Source organism: Pogona vitticeps, chromosome 3 (genome assembly GCF_051106095.1).
Source record: "Pogona vitticeps strain Pit_001003342236 chromosome 3, PviZW2.1, whole genome shotgun sequence".
Lineage (NCBI taxonomy): Eukaryota > Metazoa > Chordata > Lepidosauria > Squamata > Agamidae > Pogona > Pogona vitticeps.
This window is the reverse complement of record NC_135785.1, coordinates 83,989,733-84,002,268: the sequence shown is the minus strand read 5'-3', so window position 1 is coordinate 84,002,268 and position 12,536 is coordinate 83,989,733. Positions and strand designations below refer to the sequence as shown.

Here is a 12,536-nt window from a genome sequence, read left to right as displayed (position 1 = left end):
AACTTAAAAAATAATTCTGTGCTAATTAAATCTGCATTGGAACTTTGCGTTTGTGCTAATTAAATACTTCCAAGCAAAATCCTCTGACACAGAAATTATATTTTGTGCAGGAGTACCATAGCATTAATCTCTATCTTGTGGAACGAAAACCAAAACAAACAATGCCTTCTAGGTCAACAGCAGAAAAAAAAGTAATTCCAGAGTCACTTCAAAAAGCAGTGGAGACATCATGAAGACTGAGCCATGTGTCATCTGGATGGTGAGGGGGGAAAAAAACCCCAAACCATCATTTTAGAACCTGGTACTTTTGCAGGAACAAATGCTGTCTGTGGATGTATTCTGAGTAAATACAATTGATTTAGTAAAAAAAAAAAACTGATCTTCTTTTATTGAGCTACAACAGCTTTTATTCCTCTTCATCAGATGGGACACACTTATCTCTTGTTTAGCATGGCAGCATTTAAGAGACTGTCCCAATGGCACTATAGCACTGGGAAAGATTTGCATGTATCTACATATTGTGTCTCAGTCCTGTCTCATTAAACAGGTAGCTTACCTGTAACCGGTAAGTGCTTGTCTGAATATCTGAGTGCTTGTCTATCTTCCGCCCTATCCAAAACAGCAGTGGATGCTAGAGCTCTAATCATGGGACTAGCAGACATAACCCAGTCCTTTCAAAGGAGATTTTGAAGATCTTTACAGGCATGAAGGAACTTCTGCTTAATAACTTTGCACCCACTATAAAATGTGTAAATAGAATACTGTAAACTAGAGGAGGCTAATATGCAAGTCTTCTGATATGTTTGCACTGCATCTCCTATCAGCCTTTATCAGCACAGCCAAGCTGCTTACCCCACTGCTGTTATATCAGTATAATCAGATATAACTAAGGTGTAACAACTGTATATTAGAGTGGAATATATAATTGATATTTCTTGTAGTTGCTATGTGTTATCAAAGTGCATCCAACTTACAGCAAATCTCATAGTTTCCAAGGTATGTGGGAAAAATATTTAAGGAATGGTTTTACCATTGCTACCACTGCCAACCACCAGTGAGCTGGCCCAGCATGGATTTGAACCCAGGTTTCCCAAGTCCTAGTCCATTACTGTATCCACTACATCAGTGGTTCTTAACGTGGGCAATAATGCCCCCCAGGGGGCGATTTCATTTTTCAGGGGGGCGGTAGAACGAAAAGGGGCGGTGTGGGGGCGGTGGAACAGAAGGGGGCGGTAGGGGGCCGCTGGAGCAAGCCAAACCTGTGAAGGCAACTGCAGCCGCAGTGTTGGCAGTAGATCCGGTGCTGCTGCTGCCACCAGATCCAGCTCTTTCTACCTGCCACGTCTCGCCTTTCTCCTTTAGGGGAGCATTGAGTGTGGATCAGGTGGAAGGAAAGTGTCTCTTGGTTCCTCATCCTCGCCCCATGAAGCGCTGCCTCGCACCCGGGTGGGGAGGGAGACAAGGTAGGTAGGTAGGTAGGTAGGTAGGTAGGTAGGTAGGTAGGTAGGTAGGTAGGTAGGTAGGTAGGTAGGTAGGTAGGTAGGTAGGTAGGTAGGTAGGTAAGATATCATCACCTCAGGGAGGGGGGCGATGATAACTTCCTCAATGGCTCAAGGGGGTGTTTCTTTCAAAAAGGTTAAGAACCACTGCACTACATCACAGTGGCAGCTCAATTAATATTTACTCTACCTAAACCCATAGTCTCATGTAGATGAAAAATGACTCAGTTCCTTCTTCCTCCTATTTCCAGGCAAACTGTTTTCAGTTCAGCAGAACTGGTTAAAGATTCTTCCTTAAAGAATAATGAAATATTATTTTTGTACACATTTAGAAACTGAGTAGCACATCATGTTGGAACATGAAACTTTATTTAAAATTGTTGACACCAATACATACTGTGACATCTGTTACTGAAGAGATGCAAATTGATCCCAGGTAAAATGGAAGAACTGATATTTTGCTACTCTGTGTAAATTTTACTGCTACTTAGGGCAGAGAGATAGTACATTTTTAACTGGATTTTTTTAACCATTTTAACTGCCATGGTACCTTATAAAGAATCCCAGAAATTGTTGTTTGGCAACAGTGTGGTGAATCAAGAGAACCATTCTCCCCATTATGTAAGGTCAGTAATCGAGGGACAAAGCATGCTTGTTAAACCTGTTTTATACCTATTATGTGGGGATGGAGATGTGTTCCTCCAGAGGTTGCTGGCATGCAGTGCCCATCAGCCCCAAAGAGCACAGCTGACGGTAGAGGATGCTGGGAGTCACAGGCCAGCAATATCTGAAGGGTGACATACTCCTCATCCCTGCATTTGTGTAAATGCACTTACCCTGTCAATGTGAACAAGAAACAGGATTAGATATTTGAGGTCAGATTCCTACTGGTTTTCTCCACACACAGAACAAACTGTGGAAGCTACAGCAGCTAATTGGGGCTAATTAATGAGTTGCCAGTTACTCTGTTAGCCTCTATTAGGTGCCACAATGTCTTCACATGGGGAAAAAATCAGTGCCATTCTGATGTGAATGTTTAGGTGAGACCTACTGATGACAAGGAGAACAAACCTGTCAATTCTAAAGGAAATCAATCCTCAGTGCTCACTGGAAGGACAGATCCTGAAGCTGAGGCTCCAGTACTTTGGTCATCTCATGAGAAGAGAAGACTCCTTGGAAAAGACCTTGATGTTGGAAAAATGTAAAGGCAAGAGGAGAAGGGGACGACAGAGGATCAGATGGTTGGACAGTGTCGTCGAAGCTACCAACATGAATTTGACCCAACTCCGGGAGGCAGTGGAAGACAGGAGGGCCTGGCGTGTTCTGGTCCATGGGGTCATGAAGAGTCAGACACGACTAAACGACTAAACAACAACAACAACAATTGATGACCCAGTATTCTAAATATAGACTGCCAGATGTATATCATGATTTTCAGTTCTATACATGCTAAGATATGCAGGAAGTTCATTGAGCCACTAAAAAGACATAGTGTATGCTTGGCAGTCTTAATTTTGTTCAGTAGCTCATATGTTATGTAGGGCTATACCAAAGGGTGAGTGGCTGGTGTTGATTTGCTTATTTTCCTGTTCCTGTTGTTTTTGTTTTGAGTTTTTGAAAAGTTAGCTTTAGGAATGAGCCACAGTATCTCATCCATATTTTATTCTTAAAAACTCACAAAATCTTGTCATTTTTAGCTTTCTGCCACAATCTAAACTTCAGCATTTATTTTTATTTTTTTACAAAAATGGCTACATGAATTTTCAACCTAGTTAAAGCAGACTGAGGAGAAAGAATGTAGTAAAAATGTGACCCATGTTATTTTGCATCAACATCAGGCTCAAACACATTGCAACTTTCTCCTTTCCTACCAGTTGTGTTTGCACATCCCGCCTCCCCCCCCCCCCATTTCTCAATGCAATAAGGCTTTTGAATGTGCAGGAATGATAGTCACCGACATTGATAACGAAACACAGAGAAGTTCCTGTTAACTTTCAACACTGACACTCATCTGTCTGCCTGACAAGAACAAACATGCTCTTTTGCTATAGGAAGCTCCAGGTCACCGATTTCTTCATAAGTGGAAAGGAGATTGTCACACACAAAAAGAACAAGAAACACACAATACATGAAAAGCTGCTGATATCTTACTACCATCCATATAATTTATTAATACAATTTTGGTACACCCTCAAACGGCATTAAAATAAGAGAGCAGACACAATGAATTAATACTGTAGATTTGTGGAATACATCTTTAATCTCCTTATTCTGTCACAGTAACTGGTTAGATATAGCCCTGTAATTTTCTTTCCGTGGTTCACCCTCACCTTGGATGCCATCTTCTACATCCAAGACTAACAATTGGAGAAGATACAGTATTATGACTTAGCAATGCATGATGACCTCTTCAAGCCAAGACATGACATGTTTTGTCCTTCTGCTTCTTCTAAACCAGCTAAATCCTGGCACCAAGGCAAAGGATGTTAATTGCGCTAAAGCTTGAATCAAACCAGCTTCTGAGGAAGTACATGGAACATAAACCATGGAAAATCCATGCGAAAATAAATATGCTAGTCCTTAAGGTGCTACACATGTCTTTCTTCTCCCTTCCCAGGGAGGCAAAAAACATGGAAGCAATCTAAGCAACTCAGCCAGGTGTGTTTGCACCAACATTTCTAGGCCTTCCTAAGCAATACCTGAAGAATAGCACCCATCTTCCTCTCTCCACTTCAACACTATACATGTGCTGGTTAAATGCTGATGCTGAAAGTGTTCCTGAACCTTAAGTAATCACACCATAAGAGAAGATTTTGTTGGACATCATTGTGGGCTCAGAATGACAGATATATTTTAATAAATAAATAAATAAGTCTATAAAACATGTATGGTTACACTGTGTCTTTGAAAAGTGGTGTTTTTAAAAATCTCTTCATCTTGGGATTGTGGGTGAATAGGCTTAGGGAGAACTTTACAGTTAGGACTGGCCGAGATTTCCAGATAGGATGATGTCAGTCCTCACCATAGGAGATATTGTGTGCCCTGTACCTAGAATCTACACTAAATACCACTTATTTAGCATATCCCAAAGTTATATCCATCATCTGCACATTTTCTTGTCCCCATCATGTTATTTTCAGATGCACTGCCGCTAAACATGGAGGTTTCATTGTTGCTGTCACTCGGTAAAACTCATGGAACTATTGATGGATGCTTCCCTCAGGAATTCTCTCCTCATAAAGCCATCTAAGACAGTTAACATCATAAATCACTTGTTTTGCCATTTTCATTTGAGAATAAGCTAAAAAGAGCAACAACAACTAGCAATCTCTCTTATATTATTAATTCATAGGTCTTCTTTCTTTCTGTTCCATGCTCCATAACATAATAAGACTTAAAGCTGTAAACTTCTGCAAAGCTACTAGCAGCTTGTTAATAGTCCAGAATGACTGCAGGTGAGGTTTCCTATGTGTGCTGTTTTAGTAGAAAACCTCTCTCTGCAGTTGAATATTGTTCGGATTCTGATTCTTCTATAAATAATGTGCTTCGCTTCCCAACAAAAAGTGGAAGCAAAGCTCCTGGCCATTCCCAAAGGACAAATGGTCCTTGCCCTTTCAACTTAGTTCAGCCCTGATATAATTGGATGTCCTTCTAATACCCACGCTTAGGGTTGACATAACTCCCATTATGTCAGTGTGATAGAGAGTAGCTAACATCCTCTGGACTGGGGCCAGAACATTTGTCATAAGGTAGTAGAAAGCATTCTCATATTTAACATCATTTGTTTGAAAAATATGTATTTACTCGTTGACATTGAGTACCTGCACTGCCTCTTGAATGGTCATATATTGTTCTCAAAGGTATGGAAACGAATATATGAAAATAGCCCAAAGCTTCCTCCTGGCTTGTTGTCCCTGGAATGTTTATGTGATGTTACATCTGAAAGAAAGTGAGCAAAAGGCTAAGAGAAAAAAGATAGAAAGTTAAGTGAAGATGCATTGTTCTTCTTGGTCTTTCTTGTCTTTGTTAAAAAAAAGTTATTCAATAACTTCAACCTAATGGCTTCTGTAACTTACAGAAAGAAATGTTGCAGATCCTCCCTACAGTCTACTGCATTTTCCGAGTCTATTTAGTAACGGGTGATAAAATCATTCATTTTTTTTCCCATGAAAATTACCAGAACTTGCATATTTCTTCATAAACATGGTGTAAAGAATTTTAAAGAATTTTAAACATGAGAAAAAGCATAATAGATGGATTTGTCTAGCCAGACCGAGAGCCCTTCTGATCTCATTCAAAGTTTAAATCTGATTCTGTGTGTGTATTTAAACAATGTTACTGATTTAAAAATTAAAGTTGCCACCCCATTTTTTAGAGAAGATCCTCATCTCTAAAACATAAATGGCAGACAAAATGGTCCTTGGTATGCTAGGAACATTGAACCAATTAAATTTGACTTGTTCAGATGAGTGTGGACTTTGATCAGTTTATTATTTTTGAAAGAACTGAATGGAATGTGGGAATTCCTTTATAAATGGGGCACAAAGACCCCCCTTTTTTCTTTTTCTTTAAATATCAAATGTGGAAACTGAAATTCACTCATCCCTAGACATACTTCTCAACAATGTCTTCTTGTGAGGAACATTTGATGTCCGTGCTAAAATTTTGCCTACTCTTTCCAGAAGGTTAAAACGGGGGCACAAAAAAGTTAGCTTAGACACCTTGCAAAGCCAATGGGTTCATGGAAAAAGCACACAATTGCCCTCTCCAGGTATCCCTCACCAGTTAATGTGCCAAAATACTACTCGACAATGCCCATTTTGCCCTTTCCAAACCAAGAAAAATATGTATTTATACATGGTGGATATCTGTTCCTCTTTTTAAAATGGGAGGGGTACGAAGGGAAACAGAGTAGAAGAGATGCCGCTGTATTTGGCAGAAATACATTTAATACAGTTAGCCAAGCTCACTGACTTTCTTTACAACATTCCTTCAGAAGTGGATGAGATGCATTTCATTAACTCGTGTTCCTCCTGGCTGACAGGGTCTTCAGCATGGTTGTCTGTCCATCGGGCCTTGGTCTGTATATATCTTGTTCAGCTATAAGTCATGGCTCTTTTTTCTTGAGTAATCAGAGCTCCTCCTATACAAAGAAAAAGAAAGTTGAGAAACATTCAATATGAGCCGGCTAGAACCCCTCTAGCACACAAAGGAAGAGTGTTCTCCACCCCCACATGTGGCTTTTTACTTCAGGGTAGCTTGTGACGAACTGCTGGATAGCTCAGTGGTTTCGGTCTCCGGTTGCAGAGCAAGCGGTTGAGAGTTCAATTCCCCACTGCCCCTCCTTGACAGCGGCTGGATTCTGTGATCCTTAGGGTTCTTTCCAGCTCTGCAGTTCTAGGATGATGATTAAATGAGGGCAACATCTAGCAATGAACTAGGTACGGTTTCCCCAAAATAAGTCATTTGCTTTTACAGTGGCATGTTATTAAAACATTACTAATGTATTATGGTTTTGTCATCAGGGGTTTACTCTTAGAATAATTAAAATAGGGAGAAAGAACTAGAACTAGCCAAATGTTTTCTCCCTAAAATCCAGTGTTTTGAAAGGAAAAAGTAAAGCTTACTTATTATACTGAGGGCTTGGCTAAACAGCTCAAATGAAGCGGGCTAGTTCGGGATAAACCCTTAAAATGTGAAAAAGTAACAATTTTATTCTAAGCATTACACACTACAGTAGCAAGAAATAATGTTATCAGTAGTTGCTTAATTGTATGGAAATAATGTTGTCATGTCATGCTTTCAACTGGCAGTCAGACAAACAAACCAATAAAAATTGAAGAAGAGATGCTCCAGCAGAAAAGTGTTTTTTTAAAGCCCCTGCCCCTGAACAGAAGGGGCTCTCTTAAAAAGAAGAGAAGTAGCGTTTTAAAGGATGCTTGCATGCAAACCCTACTCTCCTTCCTCAGCAAGCAAGAGGCAGAGGTGGGTGGGTTAAAACTCCTGTTCCATCTGGGAAAGTGCTCACTTTCATCATCTCCTCCTTTTAATTTTTTTAACGTTATGTCCTTATTTCAAAAGTACAGTGTCAGAGGAAACGTTCTTACTTGTAACCTTTTACTTCCATACTTTGGTTCCTTTAGGGTTAGGAGGAGTGTAAGCACAGCATAATGAGGTTTTTTGGTCAGTTTGTTGTTGTTTAGCCATTAAGTCATGTTCGACTCTTTGTGACCCCATGCAACAGAGCATGCCAGGCCCTCCTGTCTTCCACTGCCTTCCAGAGTTGGGTGAAATTCATGTTGGTAGCTTCGATGACATTGTCCAACCATCTCGTCCTCTGTCGTCCCCTTCTCCTCTTGCCCTCACACTTTCCCAACATCAGGGTCTTTTCCAAGGAGTCTTCTCTTCTCATGAGATGACCAAAGTATTGGAACCTCAGCTTCAGGATCTGTCCTACCAGTGAGCACTCAGGGTTGATTTCCTTCAAAATGGATAGGTTTGTTCTCTTTGCAGTCCAGGGGACTCTCAAGAGTCTCCTCCAGCACCACAATTCAAAAGCACCCATTCTTCTGTGGTCAGCCTTCTTCATGGCCCAGCTCTCACTTCCATACATCACGACAGGAAAAACCATAGCTTTGACTTATGTGGACTTTTGTCGGCAAGGTGATCTCCCTTGCTTTTAAAGATCTGTCTAGGTTTGTCATGGCTTCCCTCCCAAGAAGCAGGCATCTTTTAATTTCATGGCTGCTGTCACCATCTGCAGTGATCATGGAGCCCAAGAAAGTAAAATCTGTCACTGACTCCATGCCTTCCTGTTCTATTTGCCAGGGGTTGATGGGACCAGTGGCCATGATCTTAGTTTTTTTGATGTTGAGCTTCAGACCATTTTTGGCGCTCTCCTCTTTCACCCTCATTAAGATTCTTTAATTCCTCCTCACTTTCTGCCATCAGAGTGGTATCATCTGCATATGTGAGGTTGTTGATGTTTCTTCCTACAATCTTAATTCCGGTTTGGGATTCATCCAGTCCTGTCTTTCGCATGATGTATTCTGCATATAAGTTAAATAAGCAGAGAGACAATATACAGCCTTGTCGTACTACTTTCCCAATTTTGAACCAATAAGTGTTTTCATATCCAATTCTAACCGTTGCTTCCTGTCCCACGTAAAGGTTTCTCAGGAGATAGATATGGTGGTCAGGCATTCCTATTTCTTCAAGAACTTGCCATAGTTTGCTGTGGTCCACACAGTCAAAGGCTTTTGCATAGTCAATGAAGCAGAAGTAGATGTTTTTCTGGAATTCTCTGGCTTTCTCCATAATCCAGCACATGTTAGCAATTTGGTTCAAAATAAAGTTTGTACTTCTGGGAGTTATCGGTCCACATACTGCTGAAGCCTACCTTGTAGGGTTTTGAGCATAAACTTGCTAGCGTGGGAAATGAGTGCAAATGTGCGGTAGTTGGAGCATTCTTCTGCACTGCACTTGGGATTAGGATGTAGACTGATCTTTTCCAATCCTCTGGCCACTGCAGATTTTTCCAAACTTGCTGGCATATTGAGTGTAGCACCTTAACAGCATCATCTCTTTTAAGATTTTAAATAGTTCAACTGGAATGCCATCACCTCCATTGGCCTTGTTGTTAGTCAAGCTTTCTAAGGCCCACTTGACTTCACTCTCCAAGATGTCTGGCTCAAGGTCAGCAACCACACTATCGGGGTTTTCCAGACATCCAGATCTTTCTGGTATAATTCCTCTGTATATTCTTGCCACCTCTTCTTGATGTCTTCTGCTTCTGTTAGGTCCCTAACATTTTTGCCCTTTATCATGCCCATCTTTGCACAAAAGGTTCCTTTAATATCTCCAATTTTCTTGAACAGATCTCTGGTTTTTCCCTTTCTCTTATTTTCCTCTATAACTTTGCATTGTTCATTTAGGAAGGCCCTCTTGTCTCTCCTTGCTATTCTTTGGAAGTCAACATTCAACTTTCCTTATCTCCCTCGCATTTTGTTTCCCTTCTCTTCTCTGCTATTTGTAAGGCCTTGTTGGACAGCCACTTTGCTTTCTTGCATTTCCTTTTCTTTGGGATGGTTTTTGTTGCTGCCTCCTGTACAACGTTACGAGCCTCCATCCATATTTCTTTCAGCACTCTGTCCACCAAATCTAGTTCCTTAAATCTGTTCTTCACTTCCACTGTGTAGTTATTGGTGCCCGAATTTGGGTTTCCAGATTGTTTGAGTCCATCATATTGAGTCTCCATAACCCTGGAATTCAGGAGACAAGAGAAGCTGGGCCAAAGATTGGGGATTATGACAGCCATACTCCAAGCACATCTAGGGGGGTAAGATTTGGAACCATCATTCCAGAAGAAGCCCAGCTAATATGGGCTTTCTGTGTGGCTCAAGTAAGAAAGGAGAGACTGTACAAAGACCTTCCCCCCCCCAACTCCCCTAAAATACAAATTAAAGACATTTGGAGCCTCATGGTACTGTGGCTAAACTGCAGTATGGCAGCCAATGCCTCTGCTCACAACCTGAGTTCAATCCCAGTGGACTCAGGTAGCTGGCTGATTGATTGGTAAATTGAATACCCAGCTTGTTCGGGGTGGCAGTGGTGGCAATAGGTGGCCTGCATAACAAAACAGTAAACCACCCAGAGAGTGCTTTAAATGCAATGGGGCAGCACACTTTGTTTCAATTAGCGAACTACTATACAGTGGTGCCTCGCATAGCGAGGTTAATCCGTTCCGGATTAACCTTCGTTATAGCGAAACATCGCTAAACGGAATTTAAAAAGCCATAGAAACACATTGAACTTTGTTCAATGCGTTCCTATGGCTTGAAAACTCACCGTTAAGCGAGGTTCTGCCATAGTGCCGCCATTTAAGCGCCCTCGGTAAGCGAGGGCAGGGCGCGAAAATGCGGCGCGGACCTTCCGGCGGCCATTTTGGAACCGCCGATCAGCTGTTCTCCCCTGCTTCGTTATGCGATATTCGCTAAGCGAATCGCTTAGCGAATATCGCAAAGCGAAAAATCCCCATAGGGGCCATCGCTGAGCGAATGCTCCAGCAATGGCCCAGAGCGCCTCGTTAAGCGATTTCATCGCCCAGCGAGGCGCTCGTTAAGCGAGGCACCACTGTATTTTTAAAGTTTCTGCTTTGGGGGGGTCTCTTTGCTGCCCTTCAGCACAACGAAGACATAAGCCAAGATACAGTAGTGTGTTTTTGGTATCCAACACCAACAGAACAGGACTTTCTTCCCCTTCCCCTTCTGCTTGTGCCAAAAAAAGCCTGCTCCAGGGGGCTTCCCAGACCATCCTAGCACATTTTTGCAGTGTATGGTGGTTGCAGGGAGAAAAAGTGTTGTCGATTCTGGTCATACAACCAGAGTCAGACTATTCATGAAGATAAAGAGATGGGCCTCTGCAAATGGGACTGATTTCATTAATAATGTTTTCCCTGTAATTTAGGTAAACAAATTAAACAGACTGCAGACTGAGACAAAGTTCTAGGGGATGGAGACAAAATCATCCTTCTGTCTCAGATGAGGTCAAACTGAGGTACCGCTATCATCCAGATTTTACTGCATGCTATTTTGACATTATTGCCTTATTTCCTGATTTGCCCCAACCTACAAAAATGTGGTCATTCACTTTAATTGATCAAAAGCAGGAACAAAATTAAGGATAGAAGTACACATTATAAGGCAAACACCGGGAGCCTGGATCATAAGATTTGAAAAGTTAACAGAAAGAAAGGTCCCCATCTATCCTTCCCTCTGCCACTACTAGAACCGTATCCATGTTTTCTGGTAGGTCAGGATCCCAACCCTTGAATATTGTGTGGTATTAAGGCCTGGACAAGTTCCAGTACCTTCCACCTCTTAATTTCCTTTCATAAGCGTTACCTGAACTGTTGCCTCAGTAAGTAAACGTTGGGACAAAATAAGTTTGTTGTGGCAACACATAGTTCTTCTATAGGAAAAAAAGCTGTAGAGGAGACCATTTCTAGCTAGATTTTTCCTCCACTACAAAGTACATACTAACACTTCCCTTTTTAGAAGCTGAAAATGAACCTTTCTAAAATCTAATTATAGCACACAAATAGGTTCAAGGAGCTGTTTCTAGAATTTTAAAAGAAATGTTTAAGACTTCAATCCCACAAACAATTACTGGGGAATAGGTTAAGCACAGTGGGACCTTCTTCTGAGTAAATGTGATAGGAATGAATTGTAAGAGACCTAAACATCTGGCGCAGACCCTGAGGAATCTGAAATATTTTCTCAGCTGTGCTTGCTGAAAAAGGTAAAGCAAAATCTGCCACATTGTGATAACAATGAACTCCAACCCAGCTGTCTTCTCCAGCTGGGGTAATAAAACATGACTGAACTGATCCAATATGGGCAGAGAAGGTTATACTAGGAAATTTCCTGTGCCACAGATTTTTTTTTGATCACCTAGAAATCTGATGCCTGAAAGTTTGTAGAAGGATGAATGCGGCCGGGGTGGGACAAGTAGAACATAAGCCCCACCACCAAGTTACTCAGACCTGTGTGCAATTAGGCCAATTAGGCCAAGGGCCTGAAGCCTAATTTGGGTTCCCAGTCATGGGACCCCTGTTAGCATATCCAGTGAAATGCAATCACAGGCTTTTCTTTGGACTTTTTGGGCCAAATGTGTGAAGCTCTGTCTGACTTCTCGGTGTGGTGACTGGGCTTCTATGTCTCCTCATAGCCTTATTATTCAACCGGCTCTCTCCATAATTTCAGACATGATGCTTGACTAGCACTTGAGTTCTTCACATGCAGGAGAGCAATAAAGATGCTGAGCATCCATCAGCTAGCTGACCATCCAAATCTACAAACCATCCACTGAATCAGCTCTTCTTTGAGAAAGCATTAGAGGAAACATCCATCTCTTGCAGAAGGAAAGTCTTATTTAACCCTGGCTCTCTGCAACTCAGAAGTACTGCAATCCAGGATTTAGACCTCAGGGTACATAAATGCCACAGAGAAAATAAGATGACATTTGTGCCCTGTGGCA

At 41.5% G+C, this 12,536-nt stretch overlaps 1 protein-coding gene across 2 annotated transcripts in view; it reads right to left on the bottom strand.

Moving 5' to 3' along the window:
• Positions 1-1,851: 1,851 nt before the first annotated feature.
• HTR7 (5-hydroxytryptamine receptor 7) overlaps positions 1,852-12,536 on the bottom strand; it is a 77,523-nt gene continuing 66,838 nt past the window's right edge. The window contains exon 3 of one of the 2 annotated variants that reach the window (XM_020803189.3): positions 1,852-6,642. In XM_020803189.3, coding sequence (XP_020658848.3) covers positions 6,600-6,642 — 43 coding nt within the window. In that variant the 3' untranslated portion in view covers positions 1,852-6,599. The remainder of the gene's footprint in view (positions 6,643-12,536) is intronic. The other variant, XM_072995291.2, reaches the window with a different exon arrangement.